The sequence below is a fragment of the Vigna umbellata genome, chromosome 1, assembly GCF_029865625.1.
Source record: "Vigna umbellata cultivar VRB3 chromosome 1, Vumbellata_1.0, whole genome shotgun sequence".
Lineage (NCBI taxonomy): Eukaryota > Viridiplantae > Streptophyta > Magnoliopsida > Fabales > Fabaceae > Vigna > Vigna umbellata.
Genome location: NC_142165.1, coordinates 91,690,827 through 91,714,882, shown reverse-complemented (window position 1 = coordinate 91,714,882; position 24,056 = coordinate 91,690,827). Strand labels below are relative to the sequence as shown.

General features: G+C 29.3%; 1 protein-coding gene across 1 annotated transcript; it reads right to left on the bottom strand.

Moving 5' to 3' along the window:
• Positions 1–1,422: 1,422 nt before the first annotated feature.
• Positions 1,423–2,112, bottom strand: LOC148206802 (basic leucine zipper 4-like). The gene has a single exon (XM_088114823.1). It carries the CDS (start codon positions 2,033–2,035, stop codon positions 1,520–1,522), a length of 516 nt encoding a protein of 171 aa, XP_087970949.1. The 5' UTR covers positions 2,036–2,112; the 3' UTR covers positions 1,423–1,519.
• Positions 2,113–24,056: the final 21,944 nt, after the last annotated feature.

The following is a 24,056-nucleotide window of genomic DNA, read 5'->3' as shown; positions in this document are numbered from 1 at the left end:
TAAAAGATTCACATATAACATCAGTTACAGTGATGGTAAAATGAGTAAATATGAGGAGGTAAAAGTTTGCATGTAGAATTTTTTATTTGGTGACGCCATGATTAATCCTAAAATATAAAGGATTGGTGATGTATTATAAAGACTAACTCATCCATAACAATGGATATCTGTTACTGGAATACACATTCATACAATTATAAGAATTATAAAATACAAAAAAGGTGAGGATGAGGTGAGTCTCTGTTTTTACAAAATTATAGAGCTCAATAATTATTATAACAATCAAACATAATCAAATTGAGAGTGACCAATAACCTGTGGCCCCTCTCTTCAGCAAAATCTTGTGCACAAAGTTATAAATAACTTTATATTACTATATAGGCTAAAGTTTTCGTCTTAATTGCACTCAATCCAAAACCAATCAACTTGATTCTCTTAAAAAGAAAAAGAGGGATTAAGTTTGTACTTTGATTAAAGAAACTGACGTATCCGTTGCTACAGACACATTTTCATTATATACTTTCTTCCAAGACAATCTTCATTTTCTTTTTGAATTCCGCTGTTAAAAGGCCATTATTTAGAAAATTCTTTAATCTAAGAAGACTTGTCAGTGAAAAGAATTATTAATCTATGGGAAAATGTATCTAATAATAAATAACATGAAAACGCGTTTTCTAATTTGATTTCTTTTTCCCGAACCCTGCAAGGAGAGATAATTTGGAATTGACGGCTTTCATAAAATATTTTCGCTTCTCTCGTTGGTCAATATTTAGTTTTATTGTATTTTAATGTATAAAAAAGTATCATTCGCCCAAAAATGAAAGAAAAAGCATCTCATTGCCCAGTCAGTTATAAGCTGGAGAGCACGAAACTAATTTTGAGTGTAACAGGTTTCACACTGAGTGTAAAACTTTTTACCATGTTAATTAGTAAGGAATCATTTTTTATATAACTTTATTATAATCGGCTAGTAAAATTATCATTAATAGGGATTTATGAATCATGATAAAATAATGGTAATTTTTTAACAACACAATTATTTATGCATTCGTCGAAATTATGTTATATTCCTCTCTCGTCCCTTCTTCCTAGGGCAAGTCCTCGTTAACTCGAAGTTGTATAAATACGAGATTAAAATTTTTGGCAGTTTGATTCATACAAATACGTGACATTAGTTTTGACCTTTGAGTTTGGACTATGCAGCACCACTATGATATGTGCATCATGATTATACATAATAGGAGCTAACAACAGCCAAAAAAAATAAAAATACTCATTCTAAGAGTAGAATAACAAAAAAAAAAGGCTAATACTTTACACAAAATATACTGATTATGATCGGTAATATATATATATAAGGCATACGGTTTTGAAAATAATAAAGAAATATTTTCAAAAACCGAGTCTTCTAAATATATATATATATATATGTTATCCCAATCCCAAAAATCCCACCCTTTTAACATCTTCTTATCTTGATCTAACTTTTAACAATTACATAGAGCGTATTATATATGATTTAATTAACTTGATTAATTGGGATGAGCGAAGTGTTGCATGTCCATGCAGGGGAGATGGGTTGTTGGAATTGTTGGAAAATCAAAATTTGGGTTAAGTTGGCGACTTTTTGGAGGAGGAGGGTTCGCTGGGACCGGAGCCATTCGTTTTCGGTTCGGAGGCGGTTAAAGTGGTGCAAGACGAACTGCAACCGGTTATTCAGTTCCCGGTTTTCGACCCTGCACTTGTTCAACTGGTTCCGAAGGTTCTCCAGGTGTCTCTGTTTTCGCATGCGAGACCTGCGGGCAGATTCGCGGTTCGATATCATGCGCCGAAGTTTCCGCTCGTCCACCACCGAGACCACGGGTTGGTCCGGTTCGGCTGGCTCCGGCTCCGGTTTGTCGGAGCCGGAGCTGGAAGTGACGGGTTTCGGGGAGAGGAGGTGGTGGGAGTCGTCCTCCCAGGCGGTGAAGTCTACAGAAAAGGCGGAGAATGGGTTGCCCAAGAAGGGTTCGGAGGGAGGGAGGGTGGTGAGCATGGTTACGGCGACAGAGTGACGGGGTTGTTTGAAACTAGAGGCGGAGGAGGAGAGGAGTGAGAAAGGGAAGAAAAGCGTTGCAGGGCTCCGTTATTTATTGACCACCTTACGGGGGCAAACGCTGTAATATTGGAGGGGTTTTCGGGGGAATTATGTTTGGTCCGAAACAGTGTTTTGTACATTGCATGGCTTTTGAGTCATTTGCCACTATGGCTGTGGGGTCTCTTTAGGTTAGGGTAGGGTATCCATGCTCACCTTTAAACTTTCGACTTTTAACTTCATCCTCAAGGTAAAAATTTAATGCTGTGCTTGGCACCAACCAAATTAATATTTGAAAACTCCAACTCATACTTTATATATAAAAAGTAACTTCATATGACAAGAGGAACAACAACTTTGCTGTTAAATAGAAATTTCAAATATTTTAATTCATAATTATAATTTTAAACACCCTATTTCATCTGATGTAAATGGAGTTTAAAGTATCAGAATAGTTAAGATATCATAAATTTGTAATAATTACTAACCTGAACTTATTCAAAATAATTTTAAATACTTATAATATAAGAAAAAATTGTGTTCCGTAATTCCCATAGTACTTTTGAAAAACAATAGAATTTATTAGACTTTGTGTTTATTTCTTTATTTTGGGCACTTTCGCTCCATTTTCTTTTGTTTAGAAAACAGATGGCCAAACAGAATTATATCGAAATGGTCGTGATGCCTTTTTTTTCTACCCTGTAAAATATATGTTCTGTATGGGTCGTAATCTTGTTCAACACAATGTTAGATATTTAAATTTGAACGTCTCTCTCTACCAAATTTTAAAATCGTAATTCATCACTTTCAAAATAAAAAATATATTACTTTTAATACTTTGGAGAACACATGTATGATGAATAAAGGTACATGTATATTATCTTATTTATTCAGCTCACTTAGTTAAATTCTAAGATACATACCATGGATATACATACACCACTTTAATCCATTGGCGTGTTTTAAATTCTTTTCTATACTTTTATTTCCTTTTTTGATAAAAAATATTTTATTTACATAACTGATGATTTTGGAAATTTCATTTAGATTTTATAAAAACTTTTAATTTAGGTGTTTTTTATGAAAAACGAAAGAAGAAAGAAATAGTATGACTGTAGCTTGCATTGAAAAAGTTGTGTCTAATAATAAAGCAGTAGTAGGAATGGAATTAGACACGTGCGAAGGTGTAATTAGGTGTGAGTGGCCATATGTGTCCAATGATTAGGAAGGTTGTTGACATGAGCCAACTTTTGCTACTGTCTTAGCATAGGTAAAGGGAAAAGGATGGATAAAAGAAAGATACGAATAAAAAGAAGGAAAAATAAGAACCGCTCTACATCATATAATTTAACAAGGAAAATAAAATAGAGATAAGAATGAAGTAAGAAAGAGGTGTTCACCAGAAAAAAAAACTACAAGAAGTTAATTATTCAAGGATATGAAATATAGCTATGACGTATATGCACTAACCACGTAACTTTAAGACAATTTTTTTTTTCCAAAATAAAATACTTAATTACAAACTACTCATTAATATCTTTATTTTAATATTTTTTATATTTTAATTAAATATTTTTTCAAAAATTTATTTTTAGATTATAAGTTCTATTCACACAATAAATATATATATATATATATATATATATATATATATATATATGTATATGTATATGTATATGTATATGTATATGTATATGTATATGTACATATGTGTATATATATTATAAGAGTGTGTGTTTATAATTTATTATTATTTTGAAGTTATTTAATATTACATTATATAAATCAAAATTGATGTAATGCGTACTTTTTAGAATATATTAAAATTTAAATAATTTCAAATTATACCGTTATATTTTGATGCTTTCATTTATATACATACCAAAAGGTATAATTCTCCTCTCATCATGTCGACCCATTTTGGGAGTTGAGTGATACCTCAAATTAGGTGGTCTTTATGTTTAAAGGGACATTTAACATATGTATATATATATAAAATATTGGGTTGAAGGTCATATATTTTAAAACTTAACTAAGAGAAGGATTAACTAAAGATAACTAGTAATTTACTAATAATAAATATTTCACACAACAGTGTAGTGTAGTTAAAAGATAAATTTAATATAATGTCCTTTTCAGATTATTTGAAAAAACGTAATACTAATTTACAAAAAATCATGAAAATACATATGATAGTTAAATTTTTTACTTAAAATACTTAGTTATTCGGGTTTAAATAAAACTATTAAGTTAATAAATTTCAACATAATTAATAATTAAAAAATAGAAGTGTCGATTAATATTTAGGAAAGTTTGAGAGTAATACTCCATGAATGACAATGTAAACCTTATAGTATGTATCCTGCTAGTTGAGCATACGATCATATTTATAAAATGAAAACAGGTGTGCTGTAACCTATCTTTAGATAATTGTTTCCCTTGTAATTAAATGTTTTATTTTGACGTTGTATTATATGAATTTGATATATATCCTTAATTATTGTAGATGAAAGAAAAGGGGTGAGGGAAGAACTTAACTAATAAGTTTGGGAAATGCGATATTGAAAATGATATAGAAGGATGGAGAAGTTCTATTATAATTAAGCGATGTAGACATTGGTGTGATATGATAGATGGGTACAAGCCCTCTGCTTAATAAAAACCTCCCAAAAATTAAACTTAAATTATGAACTAAGAAACTTTGAAAAGTTTGTCTCGCATTTCAAACTCACGTTTCCCATGAGGTAGTATTTCAATATCACATTCGTTTATTAAACCTTTTAAATTTGGAACAGAAAAACCTACCTAACTCTGTCAACTCATACTTCACAAAAAGAGAGTTTTTCAAAATGAAATTTTATTATTTTAATTAGTATTATGTATTATTTAGAAATGATAGCTAAAAATTGTGAGAAGCATTACATTAATTTTTGAACCCCTGGAGAAAAGAAGACGTAATAGAAGCAACAGTGGGCATGAGTCGCAGACTATGACGGTGGTAGTTGGGTTTGTAGGTGGGGGAGTCTTGGATGATTTGGTCGATGAGGTGTCCAAAAGATAGAGTCAGATATAACAAAAATATTCATATAAAAATATTCACATAATATATTTGTAAATAAAATTTGTGATGGATAGTTGATATTACGAGTATATATTATTAGTTAATAATTCGATAAATGAGTGTTTTGAATAACAGAATTGTATACTTGTCTTCAATATCAAATAAGTAAAGAGAGTCTTGAAAGAAAAAAATTCATTTCTTTGTCCAAGGTAAAGTTGGAATTGTACAATATAGATGTTACTAGAGTATTTCAAAGCTTATTTTAATTATGTTTGTTGAATTATTAGTATTGAATATCTCACATCGATTAGAGATAAGACAAATTTATAGTATATAAGTGGAAGCAAATCTCACTACAAGTCAATTTTGTAGGGTTGAGTTAGATTTAAAGTCTACTTATTAACATGGTATCAAAACATAAACATATTTTAACGAAATTTGATATTTGTTGTGTCTATTGTTTTACCCGATTTCAGACAACTTATTAATGTCTAGTTTCATACTCAATATACATACATACATACATACATACATACATACACATACATACATACATATACATACATATACATACATACATATATATATATATATATATATATCTATATATAGATATATATATATATATATATATATATATATATATATATATATATATGTATGTATATGTATGTATATGTATGTATGTATGTGTATGTATGTATGTATGTATATATGGGTTTGTTAACTTGCGTACGCTCTTTTTTCAGTTGGTACATTTTAACATGTACCAGGTTTTAGTAAAATACCCTCATATATTATGGATTCTAAGTTTTAAGCTCAAGGGTATTTGAATAATTTTCATTCTCAAAACTAAAAAAAAAACAAAAAACCCCAAAACTCTTACTCACCTCCCTCATTCCTCTCAACACTTTCTTTTTCATCTCTCTCACTCCAACATTTTCTCTGTCATCCCTACTCTTTCATCTCTCTCACTCCAACCTTTTCTCTGTCATCCCTAGTGTAACCCCAACTGAAAAAAATCAGAAACACTCGCCTAACCCTAATCCACCTTTCTCACTTATCCAATTTGTTTCTCTCATCTCCGTACTCTCTCTCATCCACATTCCAATTGAAGTGAACTATTTTGGATAAATCAATGCAATTAGGAGGATTCAATGGAAGGACATCAATTCAAATCCTGAATTTTTGAATTGAGAGAGATATTGAGAGAAATCAAGAATTATCGCTATTTCTTAGATTCATGGATAGGTTGGGGCAACAATATCATAAAAAATACTTAAAAAACCTAAAATACTGGCAATTTGAAACAAAATATAGTTCTAGATCCATGTATTCTTTTGGTACTATCTTTTTTGTACTAGATTCAATTAAATTGGAACGAAATCTTTCATCATTTTTCGAATTCTTTTGTTTTATCTTAGTTGTTTTTATCTTTTTCTTACATTCGAATCTGAAAAGAGTTATAAGTTAATTAAAAGCAACCCGCGACACCGCAATTGTTTACTCTTGCTCTGTTCGTTTATTTGTTTTCCACTTAAATAAAAAAATAATTTTGATTACTTTGTTATTAAAAAGGAAAACAAATGAATGAACAGAACAAGAGCAACCAATTACGGTGTCGCGGGTTACTTTGTGTGGGTGAGAGAGAGTATGGAGATGAGAGAGAAACAAATTGGATAAGTGATGAAGGTGGATTAGGGTTAGGCGGGTGTTTTTGATTTTTTCAGTTGGGGCTACAGTAAGGATGACAGAGAAAAGGTTGGAGTGAGAGAGATGAAAGATAAAGGGTTGAGAGGAATGAGAGAGGTAAGTAAGGGTTTGTGGGTTTCTTGTTTTTTTTTTTTAGTTTTGAGAATGAAAATTATTCAAATACCCTTGACCTTAAAACTTAAAATCCATAATATATGAGGGTATTCTTATCTACTAAAATTCGGTACACATTGCTAAAATGTACCAACTGAAAAAAGAGCATATGCAAGTTTACAAACCCCGTGTGTGTGTGTTTGTGTGTGTCTGTGTCTGTGTGTGTGTGTGTGTCTGTGTGTGTCTCTGCGTTTCTCTGTGTGTGTGTGTGTGTATGTGTGTGTGTGTGTGCGAGTTGGAGATTTCCCTTAAGATAAGACAAATTTATAGTATAAAACATTATAAGTTGATTTTTAGGGTTGAGTTAGGTTTAAAATATATTTATTAACGATTGTATCACTCATTATCATGTTCCCTTAGTCTTTATGCTTATGATGTTCAACTTTTTGTGTAAGAGAATATCTTCAAGATCTTACATTAATTAATGATATAATTAAGTTATAGTATATAATTAAGTGAAAATCTTACAAATATTAAGTCAATTTTAAAATAAATATATTTAAAATATAAAAACAAAATTTAAATAAAATTGATTGTAAAATACTAATTTAAATAAACTTAATCTTATTAAAGATATTAATAAAAATATTAATTTTAATAAAAATATCATTATAAAAATGATAACATTTAGATGTGGCAAAACGTTCCAATCCGATCCATTTACCCTGACTCGATATTGTCTTGCCAAAATGGGTTGAGTCGGGATGAAAAATTAAATTTTAATGAAAATATCATCATATACCTATATAAGAGTTCAATTTTAATGAAAATATCAATTTTAATGAAAATATCATTATACATCTATATAAAAGTTAAATTGGGTCTTAATTTGGAGGGGATAAAATTGTTTCAATTTTCAAAACAATTTGGATTAAATTGAACAAAATAAAGAAAGAGGATTAAATTGAGATTTTTCACATGATACTTTTTCTAACCGTTACACGTGACACTGTCATTGCCACGTCATACTATGTCCGCCACGTAACAGGATTCTCGTTTGACACGTCACAAATTTCTTCTTTTGAATTTTTTAAGAAAAAGTTAAAAAAAAATTACGACTTGGACACATGACTCTGAGTTAACATCATCAGTAATGAACTAATGAAAATGATCAAATTACATTATATTTTCAAAAGTAAAAATTAAATTGAGACAATTTAATGAATAGATCAAATTGAGATTTCAATACAAATATAATAATTATCTAGACTTTTAACCTATAATATAATATGCAAACATAGTGAATAAACTACAAAATAAATTAATCGTACCATTTTAATCATCCATTTTTTCCATTATTAAGACATAATTATTAAAAGAGTAATAACGATACTCTTACAAAATTCATCAAATTAAGAACGACTTGAAACATAACCCCAACTCATTAAATTTTAGTTTTGAATTTGTCTAAATCAATTTGGACCAAGCTATAGCAAAGTAGATTGTACATTCCTATCCTACTCTACGCTGCCCATCCACCTCTCTACACATGCACCCTACCGCACGCAACACGTGATTGAAAGAACAAGATTGAAACTATGTATCACTTATACCTATCACAATGTAGTATCGCATTTCTAAAACATATTTATCATTTCTCGTCACATAAAAGTTTATTAAAAATAAAGTAAACATATTGAAGTTATTTTGAAATATCAAATTACTCAACCATCGCTTATAAATTTTGTGTCACACAACATGGCAGTTTTTTTTTTCAAAGTAGGAAAGATTCCTTTCTTTCTCCAACTAATTTATTATGTTAGAAAATTACAGAGATAATACAATCATAGACAAATTCTAAACTTGGTTTAATTTTTTTTTTTGTATTTTTCAAGGAGAGAAATTTAGAAATAAAAAAATATGATTACTTCAAAAGTTTAATACTTAGAAAAACAATATTTATAATTTTTATAATATATATTCTCTAAAAAAAATTCTTAAAATAATTAGTTTTATAATTTTTTAAATATTTATTTTCTAAATAATTGTTTATCAAAATAATTAGTTTTCTAAATTATTACTTTTCAAAACATTTTTTTAAAATAATTAGTTTTCTAAATTATTACTTTTCTAAACAATATTTTTCTAAGTAATTATTTTCTTAAAATTATATTATATTATCTTCATTGTTCTATAAAAGATAAAAAAAAAACAGCTCAGAAATCTATCGAATTCTAATGTTATTCCAACAAAAATGGCAAAAAAAGTATTTAGAATTTTGTCCCATTTTTTTTCATGTATTTATTTACCAGGTTGTGTTAATGGGATAAAAAGTTACAACTGTGCTACTTGAGAAAAAATTTCCAACATCGCACTCACAATTACTTTTTTTCCTCTCTTATTAAATGCTTCTTCTTTATCCACTTCCTCCCACTAGGTTAAACAAATCAATATTGCTAACAGCAATATCTGAAATATTTTATAAAACAGCAAAGTGGCTGACAAGAAATATACGCCATCTTCAACATCAGATTATTTTCCAGTGTTATAAGATTTTCTTTTACGGCATGGATTATATTTGTTATATTTATGCATATATTCATATATACTACGTAACCATCACAAAGTTATTCAAAATTTTAATTTTACTTTCTCTTGTATTATATCTATTCTACTTTTTGAGACTTTTTTTCCTATTTTTTATTATTTTCTTTTTATATATATTAGATATTAATGATAATTTTATAATGATCAAACAATAGATAATACAATAAGTTTAAAAAAAAAACTTTGATATTAATTTAAGAAGTGAATTTTAAATCAAACTAAATTTTAGATAATAACTTGTATAATAAATTTTCACTTATTTATATATTATAAATATATTATATTTCTAATTGATTAGTGATGTTCAACATTATATACTACTATAAATACTATTTCAACTGATCAATAGGAATATAATAAGATTAATATTCAAGTATAACATTTTTACACTCATTCTACGTATTTTTTTGAGAGAGAGAAAAAACGCAATAGTTTCAAGTGTCTCCCAATAAGAAAAATAACTTGGTCACTATTTATATTTAAAAGTTTCTTCTAAACAATTGCTTTATTAATGACTTAAAAAGGTTAATTGAAGTGTGTTAAATGAAAACGACTATTAATTTGGTTTTTTCTAAAATCAGAAGTTGTGCTTCTCAAGTACGATTTTAGCAGAGACTTTATTGAGCTGAAATTGTGAGGGATATTAATGACTTTCAATTTTTACGTGAAATTAAAAATCGTGCCATAACAACAAGTTAAGTTCGAAGATGAAAATGAAAAAATGCATAATTTTTTTTATCGACAATAAGGATTGAATAAACAAAGAAGTACTTGAGATACTTCAAATATTTTAGAAAAAAACATATATACATGTCACAATAGCATAAATCACTAAAACCTAACTCTAGATCTCATAAAACCCTTATAACCCTTAAAAAATATATTATCTTGTTTGATACACCTTTTATCACTACCATAGGCGATGCACTTGTAATTGATTTTAGAATTTGTCTTCTTTAGTATTGCTCATGTATTCCTTTTGTGGTTGTTATTAGATTTTTGAGAACAAATTCTTATGTGTTATTCCTTCATATCTGCACACAACTAGCAAAATCAAACTACAACAGAGTGATAAGGGGCCTTTATCTCACAGTGAAACTAAACCTGAGATATAGAGTAAAAGTAGAACTTGGATGAGAAAAATGGACAATTTTTAATATCTTTCGTGATTGGAACATCACTTGGATATGCTTGAGAGTATATGAATGGAGGTTGAAGATTGCCACCAAACTAATCAAACGTGAGCATGAGCCTCAATGAACATGACATTCTCTTCTGTGAAGTCCATCCTAAATTTGTAGCAAAACCTACCTAAGATTACATGTAAATGAGAAAACAAGTGTGTATGTGTGTCAATGCTTGCTAAATCACTTGGATCTTTAGCAAATTGGAAGTCTTTACCTTCCAAATTGATTTCTTTATTTTTATATTGGAACATAACTTCTAATTTGATGTATGAAATTGAAAGTTGTTATCACCTATAATGACTTCTCTATTGTTGGATCTTTTGACGAAGGATTATTGGAGAGTTAACATCAATGAGATATGAGCACAACACAAAAAATTGACACCACTTTCAATTCAAAGCCTTAAGATGATGAGTTTATGAGTCTTTATCCTTATATGATGTTCAACTTTATCAATTTTCCTCAATGTGTGACTTAGATTCACACTTGGATTTTCAACATTTATTTTCATCTTCAAAGTAAAGTTTGTAACACCTCTCTCGGGATATCATGTGTAATTAATTAATTTTAAAAAAAAGTGACTTCTAATATAGTCACGAAATATGAAAATTTAAAAAACTTTATTTCATTATTATCATGAAAATAATTATACTAATATAGAAATAATAATTAATCTAATCACAACTTATAATATTGTTTGAAAATTTCTAAAAATAAATTCCTTTAATGTCTCAAAAATATTTTGAAAATTCTCATAATATTTTTCCACGTGTCTCCTCACTCTACTCACCAACATCATATGTAATATCATCTGCTCTCATATAACGACACGAGTTATATGATCATCGCACAAACACAAATAAGTAAGGATGAGCTAACAAGAAAATAATACAAGATAGAAACAATAATCGTACTCACCTACACTACTCAATTCATTCATTCCAACTCATGAAATCACTTCACATTTATGAAACACCAGAACGCATATCTCTAAGAGACACTCAACAACATCACACGAAACCAAATCACCACCAAGTGATATCGAATAATATGTCATCCTCCCGTAACCCACCATTACACAACCTGCTTACCAAAGTGACTTACCAAAGTCTCAGAAGAAACTCTCACTCTCACGACACCCTCAATACAATTAATATAAAATACACCTAGAAGAATAGTTTCTCTTACATTGGTTTCCCGCTAAGCCTTTTCTTTAAATAAATAATATTCTTCTACAACAATCTCAAGCTCTCACATATCTTTACTCGAACAAACTCTCACTCTCACAACATCCTCAAAATTTCTTACTCCTTTTCCTAATAGTTAGGATTTCTATCTTATCATAGTATAATAGGATGCCTACCTATTCCTATTAGTTTATTTTTCTAAATTTTTATATAAACTTATTATTTTCAAAATACTAAAAATAAAATTATTTTTATCTTAATTAATTTTAATAAGTCTCTAAACAATATATTTTAATTTATTCGGATAAGCCCTGCATAATATATTATGTTGTATTTATTTTTTTCTAACCTACTTTAATTAACACGTTAATTTTATTATTTTAACTTTAATTAATTTTCACCAAACGCATGCATAACAATTATTATAAATATTAATATACACCTATATATAAAATAGAAAAAAATTGTAATAAACTTATATTATGCACATAATAAAAATCAAATATAACCACAAACCCATAATAAAGAGTTCTAATATTCTGTATTATATTTCACCTTTGTGATAATAATCTTTTATTATTTTAAATAACATGACTATGACTTTTGTTAAATGTTTATTTTTCTTTAAGTCTTATAAAGTCATACTGTGACACAACTTCTAATTTTATTTCAAAAATTAAAGTCATTCTTACTCTTCATTACTTTAATTAAAACAAAGTATTTGTGAAAATCATATTTCAGAAACGCGATTGTTAATTTTAAAAAAACACATTAAAAGTTATTTTCGTTTTGCACTGCTTCAGTTAATATTTTTGAGAGACAGAGAAATTATGTTTTTGGTCACAGATATAAATTATGTATATGGCACAATTTATTTAAGTGAAATCGTTCCATCCATGTAGGACGTACTCAAAACCTATAATATTTTTTGAATTTGTAAAAATTGAAGCGGTTCATAAGAAAACAAAAAAATTGGTACATAATATTTTGACTGTGAAGTAGGAGACGGAAATATTTTGTTAAAAAGATAAATGGTACACATAGAGTGGAGGCACGTTTATATGGGTGCTTAAATGGAATTTACACAGGTGCGCATATGGGACAGGTAATCATCGTGAAAATAAAGCCTCCCATAGTTGTGACCTAGGGAATCTATAGGTTACTAAAATAGTCATAGGAGTCGGGGAAGAAACATGCCATTCAATAAACCCAACCAAATTACAAAACTTATATATAATTCTCTCTCTCTCTCACCAACAACTTGTTCTGTTCTTCTTTTTTGAATTCAAGCATATTCTTTTTCTGTTACTATGCTGCCATTACTCTCACTTTTACTCTACTTCCGCATGAAGGTAATTCAATTTCCATTAATAAATAAATTACTCAACTTTTAACACTCTGAACTTCAATATCCAAACCACCAATAATGGGACACAAACTAATCTTTGCTATTTTTTAAATTCACAATCATGATTGATTTAACTACAATATCGATTAAAATATTGACGAAAATAGACAGAATTTTAATGTATTAAACTATGCATTTATATTTTTCCTTTAGACTCGTATTTAAGTCATTAATAAATTTAGTAACTCTCATTGACAAGCTCTTTCAGTATTTATACACTTACATGCATATCTAGTTAGATCTATTACTCGCACTTAATGAAATATGTTTTCTTCGAAAATATCATTCTTCTTTATAAACTATAACAAGATAAACATATAATATAAATACTAGCATTAACTATAAAATCAATTTAACTAAATACATCCTATTCTATAAAAAAATATATTAAAAACACTGATAAGTACAACCTGCATAAGAAATATCCCTAGAAAAAACTCTTAAAAATAATAACTAATTTTAGTGATAAAATATGTTTAGAAATTAATTTAGAGACTAATTTTATAATTAAAAAATAATTTAGAAATTAATTTCTTTAATAACCAAAATTTTTATAATTAATACTAATGATCAATTTAGGATTAATTCATAATGAAAACTATTTTAGTTGCTAATTTAAAAATTAATTATATATATTTTTTAATTATTTTAATTATCAATAGTTTTTAATTTATAAATTAATATATAAATTAGTCAGTCACTAATTATATTTTATCACTAAAATTAATCATCATTTAAAACTTTTTGTAGTGTACTATTCAAGTCAATTCAAGATAAAAATAAATATATGATTACACACACATATTCATATTTAAGTATTTTAGTATTAAAAGAATAGCATTAAATTGCTAAAGGTAAACTAAATAAAGTTTAAATAATATAAGATATGCTAGACATTTAATGTGTTTGTTCTAGACTGATCAACATAGTCATAGGGACCTAAAGAAAGTCAGTTTTACAATTAGGCAAGCCCAACAATCCCTTGTGGCCTACACACGTACACTATAACATAATTCCATGAAATTATGCAGCCATTACAAGAATCTTGACTAAGGAAGATTACTATATAACACACGTCCTAAATCATTGGGATTCATAACCATTAACCATAACTGCAAGCTAACACGAGATTTATAAAACGGTAACCAAGTTATAGATTTTGCTCCACATTTATTTAAAGGTTGAATTTAATTTAATTTAATACAAGTAGATTTGATAATTTAAATTGTCCTCTTCGAGGATTTAATAGTGTACAAAAGAAGTTTCACATTACAAACGAAGGAATAAAACTAAATTTGAAGAAAATTATCGAGCAAAAGCATGTCTGTACATTATTGTGGTGATAAAAAATGTTTGTATATTATTTACTGTAATCTACAAATTATAGCCTCAAATGTGGGAAGATTTCTATGACCCTACAAAATACATATACATATATATTAGTGTTGATGGATATCTGAACAGTAAAATATGAAAGTAAAGCAGTATATCAGCACCAAGTTTCATGAGACTTGGCCTCACGTTGACAGTTTATGGCTAGCTTTATTTTGGCGGTCCGGGTACAATAATTGCCCGAAACTATCATAAAAAGTCCAACAACACCAAACCACGTGAAGGGGAAGCGGGATATAAAGCAAACAACCTAAAAAGAACAACATAATTAGCTGGTCACCACATGTACCATATATTCGCAATCATATCAAAACAATTACGATAATTTCCTTCTCTAATCATCACAAATTCTCAGATGAAATTACATATATTATTATTTCTTTTTTTGGTTTTATGTTTTTTGTATACAGCAAAGTAAAATAGAAAAAAAAAATAACACCTTATCCACCTTTACCGTTCAAAATAATTTCTCAATTAGCGTCCAGATTTAAATTAAGATTATGAACAGTGAGTTTGATACTAAGACACGTGTGGCACTTATATGATAGTAAGAAATATTGGTGAAAAAATAAAAGAAAATAAAGGAGGAAGACGAGATATGTGGTGTCTGCTAAAAAGAAAAAGGGAAGGAAGATAAAACTGAGATGGGTAAGGTTTGGCTTTAGTTAACTTTATTGTTTTGAGTGGGTACAACCCTCCTAATGCGTTGGACGAAAGACATTGGGGTGCCAGGGAATTAGAATCTTGCACTTCTCCACACCATGCAAACATATCACATTCACAATATCATACACAAAAAGAAAAAAAAACTGACACGCAGCTAAAAAGCATTGCATTTTCATGTAGGAGAGTCCTGAAGTGTCTACGTTAGTGAAACAGATAAAATGGAATGCACTATTGCTGGGGACAGGAACTCCTTTTTAACATTTCGCTAAAGTATGTCTCTGCTCAATATTTTATCACATCTCCACCTTATCTGTCTTGTTCTTTTTATTCTAATTAGGTTTAGCTAAGTTTTCTTTCTTAATTTCGTAAAATTTGAAATTAAAACTTTTTTTAAGAGGTGTGAAACATTGAGAAAGGAAATCTATCGGTGGGATCTCTCTAGATCTCTCTTTATCACATGCCAGTGATTTGGCTTTCCTGCTGTCTCCCTTTTCTTAAAAAAAAGAAAAAAAAATCTTGGTTGGACTTTGGTGTGAAGAATCTATGGTTGTTTGAAGAATCAGTTAAATTCCTGGGTTGAAAGTTTGTCTCCTTGGATATATATTGTCTCTTGAACCACTTATAGCCAGGTATTCAAAGTTCATGTTGGTGGTAGTTTCATAGCACGAGGAACTAAGAGGCAGGACAGGAGGTACACAAAAAGGAAACATTCTTATTCAAATGAAGGAAGGAAATTAACGATGCCCTCCAAACCCTACTTTTGAATTTTCTTCGATCGTTTCTTACATTTCATTAACGCATTTGGATTAATTGAATCAGGCAACCATCCTCTCATATTCTTTCTTTCTTCATAAAACCTTTATCCTTGGGTGAATTCTCTCAACATGTGTGGTCCTACTTAGACCATGTGTTTCTCTCTTTTGACTGCACTGTATAGCCACGTTATGAAAAACTAATATATTTTTTTTAATAATAACCTATTAAATAAAAGTTTTATAAAATATACCCAGAAATTAGCTCAGTTTAATTTTTACTTATTTATCTATTTTATCAAACACTCATATGACTATTAGGAGAGTTGAGAAAGAGATTTTAGTTATTGATACCACTCTGAATAATATTATTTTTCAAACAAGATTTTTTTTAGTGGTAAGAAAATTGAGTTTTTTTTGTCAAGTTTCAAATTTAAATTTTCAGCAAGGAGTTTAAAATATTTTGGCTTATACTTACGTTGCGAAGAGATGGGAACACAATCCTGAACTATTAATAAAGTAATTGAAACATAACTAAATCTAACACGGTTCAACACTATTTTTTTATATTCACTAAAGTATCTCAAATATTCGTATTTGAAATAAAATTATAATTTTTCTAAACCAACTTGAAAAATCTTCCCCTGACTAATATATCACCAAACAAGTCTACTCTATCTATCAACAAATGTCAAACACTCTTCCACTAAAGCAAAAACCTATCTCACATCTCGTTGTCTTTCTCTCTTGTTTGGTACATGTCTACCTCCTTAAATTGGATTGATTCTTTTCATTCTAAAGATTTCCGTTTATAGTGGTATTAAAAAGTTTCTATTGAATTTTTTAAAAATAAACTAATTAATTACTTTCTACAATTCCAATGTTGTCTTTCAAAAATTAAATAATAAAATACTATTGCTATACCTCGCCAATTCGTTATATATAGAGACCCTACACACTTGAACAATATTAATGCTATTTTTTATTTAAATATTATAATTTAACATTTCCAAAATTTTAATAGTCAAATTACAAAGTGAATTTCAATTTCTTTTTTTTCTTCCATATTTTAACTAAATTTTAGTTCTTCATTTAGCCATCATAAATTTTTTATAGCATAGTTCATCTAAAATCGAAATTCACCTCAATGTCTACTTGAACTATAAACAAGCCATTGAGTAGAGTGAATGGGATGCTTAATCAGATGCAACTGTTAGAATCTTATCTGGAACAAACTCGTACATGTTAGATATTGGTTAAGTTTATCACCCTAAAATAAAGCAAAATTTAACCTTGTACGCAAGACTATTTACAGTAGCTTTAGAGAAAATTTTGGCTTTGGAATTAAAAGTTTTCCAATAACGTGTTGATTTCTTTATGCTGGATATTATGAAATAAAACGAAAAATTATTTCATTATTATTATTTTGAAAATAAAACCACTTTGAATTGAATGACTTCATATAATATTTTTTATCCCAAATATCTCATTTCCAAAACAGTTATTTTTTAAGTATTGAAATTTATTTAAAGAGTATACTTAACTTGTTTGATTAGGTATTAAATAAGATCAAACAAAAACATGGAATCTTTTCCAAACAACTTTAAGAATTTGCTTTACCTACGTAGGCGGAAAGGCTTAGTCATGAAATTTAATGTTACCAATTCGTCAACAAATATTAAGAAATTAAAAAACAAACAGAAAGAAAGAAACGAATTTGTTCTTAACTATGCATCATGCCATCTTTTTGGTTCCTTGCTTGTCACCATTTGCCGAAAAACTCAGATATAAGTATTCGAGATTCCCGCCAAGTGCTATTTCTTGTTAACTTTAAACAGAACTATTCCTGTATATGTACTGTGTCTGGAGTTGGTATGTTTTTTTTGGCTTGAAATTCGTTTTTCTAGATGCATTCCTTTCTCTGGAAATTTTTTTGTAGTGAAAACAATGAGAGAAATGTTTAGTTTACCTTTTGATAATAGTCATAAAAATATGTACATGATACGAACAACACATGTAATCCAAACAATCAAATTAGTAACAAGTTGACCTTTGGTGGATATATACGAATGTTCACACCTTGATAACAAAGATTATGCTTTATCTTTGAAATCATGGCAATACTGTACAGTAGTTTTCAAATTAAAGGAAGAAGCTAAGGATAGAATGGATACATGCATGCATGCAAACCGATGGTTGATTATGAGTACGTGTATCGATGTTCAAGTGTGGCTGAAGAAACGGAAAGTGGCAGAGTCATCCTTTTCGGCGTCGAGAATGAGAGATGTTGGAGAATTGGAATCGGCATCGGGACCATCGGTTGTGTCAACAAGGAAACAAGAGCACCATTCTAAGGAAGATAAAAAGGCAGATACAAAACTTTGACAGAGCCAAGTTGCAGCCATGCCAACCCTATCAAGCTTTTCACACGTGCGTGAGGAATTCTTGACCCCTCTCTCTTTGGAAAACCGTGTCCAGGTGCAGCTCATACCTTCATTCATTGCTTTATTTTTTTTCCCCCAAGACTGGTGGAATAATGGCTATTGTAATTATGTGATTAATTGGTTTAATTTCTGACTAAGAAGCTTCCTAGCGCCTACAACAAAAATGGTATAAAATAAAGAGTGCTTGGGGGTTTTGGAATAAGAAAATTCGTGGCTGTCAGTGCTTTTTGGGCACGATAAAGATGCTGCTTATTGGCTGGGATTTCACTCCAAGAAAAGTATAGCACACTAGAGCTTCTGCTTTTTGTCCTTTGCACTCCACTGTTCAAAGATAAAGTTATAAGATTTTTTTCAACTATTCAACGCATTCAAATGTTTAGGTTTAGGCTCTCGTCGTAACTAAAGATAAAGCTTTTAATTCATTCAACGAGTAAGTTAACACAAAAGAATATTTTTTATACAGACAAGGAGTTAAAAATAGTAATCTGGCGCTAGTATATGAAATGATTTATTTTGTTTATTTAAAAATGGTACTTTTAAGTTTAATGTTTTAGTTCTAAGTAGTTGATGAACATTCTAAAAAATTGAACCGGATTTTGAAACTCATCCTATCTTCCATTTATAGTGTGTCATTTGAAATTAATTTTACTATTACTTTATTTATTTATTTTAATAAAGACCTAAATGTAATTTTGGTACAAAAGAAAGACGAAGGCGAATGTTTACTCCTTGTGGTGTTAATGAAATTTCTATAAAAAACCCTTCTTTTAAATAAACAAAAAGGATGTGTAAAATAATTCCAAGTAATATACTATAATAAAGTCACAAAATATCTTATTTTAAGATCACAGAAGTAACGCCCAAAATATTAAATTACCATTAGACAAATATGTTCAGTTACTACTTAAATAAATTTTGCAATACAAATGACTTTGTTATATACTAATTAGATGAGTGTAGAAAAAATATATCAAATGAATCATTTAATACATTGATTTGATGAGCCTAAGAATACATATTAGAGAAGTATGTTCATACATTGATTAAACGAGTCTTGTAGCACACATTAGACGAATTTGTCCATGCATTGATTACACTAATCTAACTCGTTAGACGAGTTTGTTCATACACATATTAGATGAATATATTAATACACATTAGACAAGTATTGCAATATACATTACATAAATTTTTTCATATACTAGTTAGACGAGTTTAACAATATACATTAGAGGAATGTGTTCATGTAATGAATAGACGAGTGTAACAACACATATTAAACGAGTTTGTCAATGTATTGATTATACGGGTCTAATAAATCATATTACATCAATCTATTCATATACTAATTTATAATTTTAGCAAGACAACTCTACATATTTCTGTCTATCTTATATACTTTTAGAGAGTCTATATTTTTGTATTATGTTTTATCTTTTATACTTGTACAAAGTCTACTATTTATATTTTTATAAATATATAGGTTGTCGTTGAAGCTATCAAATTAATACTACTTTTCAAGGCAACTTCAGTATTGCCAAGTAGTATTCAAGAAGGTAGATAGGGCTAAAGTAACCCTGAGTCGTCTCCCAACGAACACGGAATTGCTTTTGAATATCTGACTCTTATGTTATGCAATGCTTATGAATAAAAATGATGTTTGGAGAATGTTTAAAGAACAATTAATAAACTTAAAAACAGTTACGATGAAATAGGCTAATTCCACTGCTTTTCCAAGATAGATTCATCATCGGTTATTCACGGATAATTGTTCAATTGATTATTGTTTAAGTTTCAAATTAATTAAAGTACATTCTTAATTAATTTGAGGGCGATCATGCATTTAACCAAAGTAAATTCTCAATCAAATGCAAAACCTTTCTAGATTATTCACAATAAATTCAACCAAAGTACATTCTCAATCAAATTCTATTGTGTTCAATCATATCTATTCTTAAATCTCCTAACCAAATTAAAAGCTAATCAATCAAAGTAAATTCTCAATTGATTATAGTTGAAATTATTACTAATCAATCAAAGTACATTCTCCATTGAAAGTAAAAACCATTTAACCATATGAAAGTTTCTAAATTAAATCAAAGTAGATTCTCAATTAAACCTAGAAACCCTAGAACTCATATAATCAATATGCATGTAGATTCAAACACATTATGATGGAAAAATCTTTGCTTTTAATTTGATAGAGAGATGAAAGACATAGAGAGAACAACTTAAATCAATAATCAAAATAAACAATTGCATTAACTGAACGTAACCTCAGAATCCGTCATGGAATTACAGCAGAATAGCCCTAGATGCTTAGCTCTCCATGAATGGAGTTGAATACAAGATGAAAGAAAAGTGAGAGGAGTATGAGAGAATGAATGTCTGAAGTGAAGTCCTCTGGGTCTCTTTAAATAGGGCTTGATTGGGCTTGGACTCTGAATAGTTTGTTGATAAGATATTTTCTGTTGATATATTATATCTTTCAAATATTCATTAGATTAAATCAGTTTTAAAGAATATTTGATAGATATTAACTTAATTATCTTATATCCTATATCTTCCAAATAACTAAAATATTTAGATAATGATAAAATTATTTGGAAGATATTTTCTGTTGATATTCCCAAATTAAATTCAACAACTGAATTTTATCTTTTAGATTTTCTGACTTTCCAAAATTGCATAAATGCCCTGAAATTTCTTCTATCTGCACTTTAGCCCGTTCTGAATTTTCCAAATAAAATCTGATTTTGGGCCTTGAATTGCCATTTGGACCAATAAAACTTATATTCTCAGCTGCACAAATAAACATTAGAACATCCAAGAATAATTTATGCGCTAAAACTCACTTTTTACGTCTCTTTATTTCTCAAACCCAACAATTCCAATCATCACAAATTCACTTAAAATCAACCATTTAAGCACAATTATCCCATCAAAAATTTGAATTTTAAAGCATAAATGTGGGCATAAATATGCACTCATCAATTATATTCAAAACTTAATTATAAACTTAAAAATATTTATATTATTTGTTTTCAATCTTTAATTATCTTTTAATAAGCACAAGAACTTATACGCAGATACATATTTAAAACTAGTAAAAGGGAAAACAAATCAACCCTTTTCTATTTAGGATATAAATTTAAAAAGATAGGTTTAATTAAAAACCGAAAACATATTAATAATTTTTAGTTGTAAATTTTTTAGAGGAATTAACATTGTAAATAAACTAATAATAATAAAGTGCTTTGGAAAAAACAAAAAAAAAACCATAAGTAAACTAACTTCAATTATATACTTATTTGTAGCCTTTAGTACCCGCGGATAGTTGGTATTGCATTTAATACCCGCTTGTGGATAGTTGGTACCCGCGGGTAGCGGGCTTTTTAATACTCGCTCGTTATTGGGTCGAGTTTGGATATTGCATTATCTGTATCCACGGGTACCCGTTACCCGCTTAGAAGTTGAAATTACATCTTTATCCTTAGTTTAAATTAGGTTTTATGAATGTGTTCTACTTCTTTCCTCATACTCCATCCGCGTGTCGTGTCGTGCCTCTTCTCTTTGCAACTCCATGCGTGAATTGTGCCTCTTTGCAGCTCCAAATAAGATATTCAAAATCTTTCTCTCGATCAGGGACACACAATGTAATGTACTTCTAAATCTCGTATGTTACCTCTTTTCGGTAGGGTTTTGGGTTTGGGGATGAGATCGATTTTTGTGTTTGATTTGTTTGGGAGTTTATGTTACTTTGTGTTTGGGGGGGTTCGTAATGCCTGGAATATTTCACGTTGCAGCTGAAAAGGTAGAAGAAGCAGAGAATCAGTTTGGACTTTCGTAGAGAAGAAAATTGATGTTTTGTTTGTTGTTGGCCTCCTAGCATCCAAGGAAGCACAAGAGGAGATTTTTACGATTTTATTTTGATTTTGTTGTTGATGATTACTTAACCTCAGGTACGTCCTCTTGCAGTTCATAATCTAGATTTATCATTTAGAGAAAAGTAAATGTCTTTGAACTTAGCTGGAAGCCTCGAAAAGTAAATGTCTTTGAACTGATATCTTGATGATTGATATTAGAACTAGGATTCAATAATCATTCTCATCACAGAAAATCCCGTAAAATTTTTGGGACATGACATTCGTCTTGCTCCTTTCCTGGATTGTTGTTATGCTGATAAAAGAGCAAGATTGATGATTCATTAGAATCAAAGCTGATCATAACACAATCACTAACAACATGGTTTTTTTGGTCCCTTCTAATATTCCTTCTGTTTCAACCCCAAAGTCATGAAAAATTTTCAGCTAGATGTAAGGGAATAATAGAAGAGTTGTGGAAAGAATATGATAAGTCCTAAAATTACACAATTCTATAAGAGTTGAAAAAAAGCACATTACACTAAAGGAGCATCAGCATAAACTTTAGCCAGCATGTCATCCTCACTACCAGACATGGCAAACAACTCTGCATCCTTCTTTTCCTCACTGGAAAAGTCTCTCCTTTCAAGCTTGGCATGAGTTGCAATGTATATCATTTTCTGAGCCCTCTCCAAGGCAACTCTTGACTGTTTATTAGCTGAAAATTTCCTCATAAAAGACCAATTACTCTTAAACCCACATGAAGTTGCAAGCTGAAAAATAAGCCTCAATGCAATCTTCCCTAAGGATTTAAACTCACTCAAACATGTTTCCCACACAAGTCTACTACTCATTGGATTTGCAACTTTCATCTTCCCTGTCACCGTGTTTCATCTGTTTCCATCAATACAACATTAAGTGAACAAATGTCTTAATAACAACTCTACATTTGTTTCCATTCACTGTGCATATAGAGCCACTTGTATACTTTAACATTTTAATACACACAAAACATACAATTTTACATTTCCTTTCTTTCTCTACTGCATCAGAACTTCTATCTTCTTCTCTATTCTATCTTTTGAAAATATCTTAGCAAATTTAAACATATTGTGTATTAAAAATGTCTCGTGACTTCCTTTTATTTTCCCAAACAAAGAACTATTAAAGTTCTTTTAAAGGTGAAGATTCCCTCAAATATAGGGCAATGAATCTGATTATGAAATTGAAAAGGTGAAGATTCTTTTGAAGGACTTGGTAAGAGAGTATGAAATGTACATGAAAGGTAAGAAGTCAGTTTCTCCATGTCAAAATCCGAACATAAATGTAGGCCAAATTGTTGATGGAAGAAAAGATGCTTGGAGGAGAGATTTTGCAAAACATCATATTGCAAAGAAAAATGAACCATCAAATTATAAGTTAAAACTTGATTATTACTTGGAGGAATCGACACTACCGGATTCAGATGAAGAATTTAACATTTTAATTTGGTGGAAGACTAATGGATTAAAATATCCAATCTTACAAATGATTGTAAGAAATTTTCTAGCCATTCATATCTCAACAGTTGCTTCTGAGTCTTCTTTTAGCACTGGTGGTCGATTTCTTA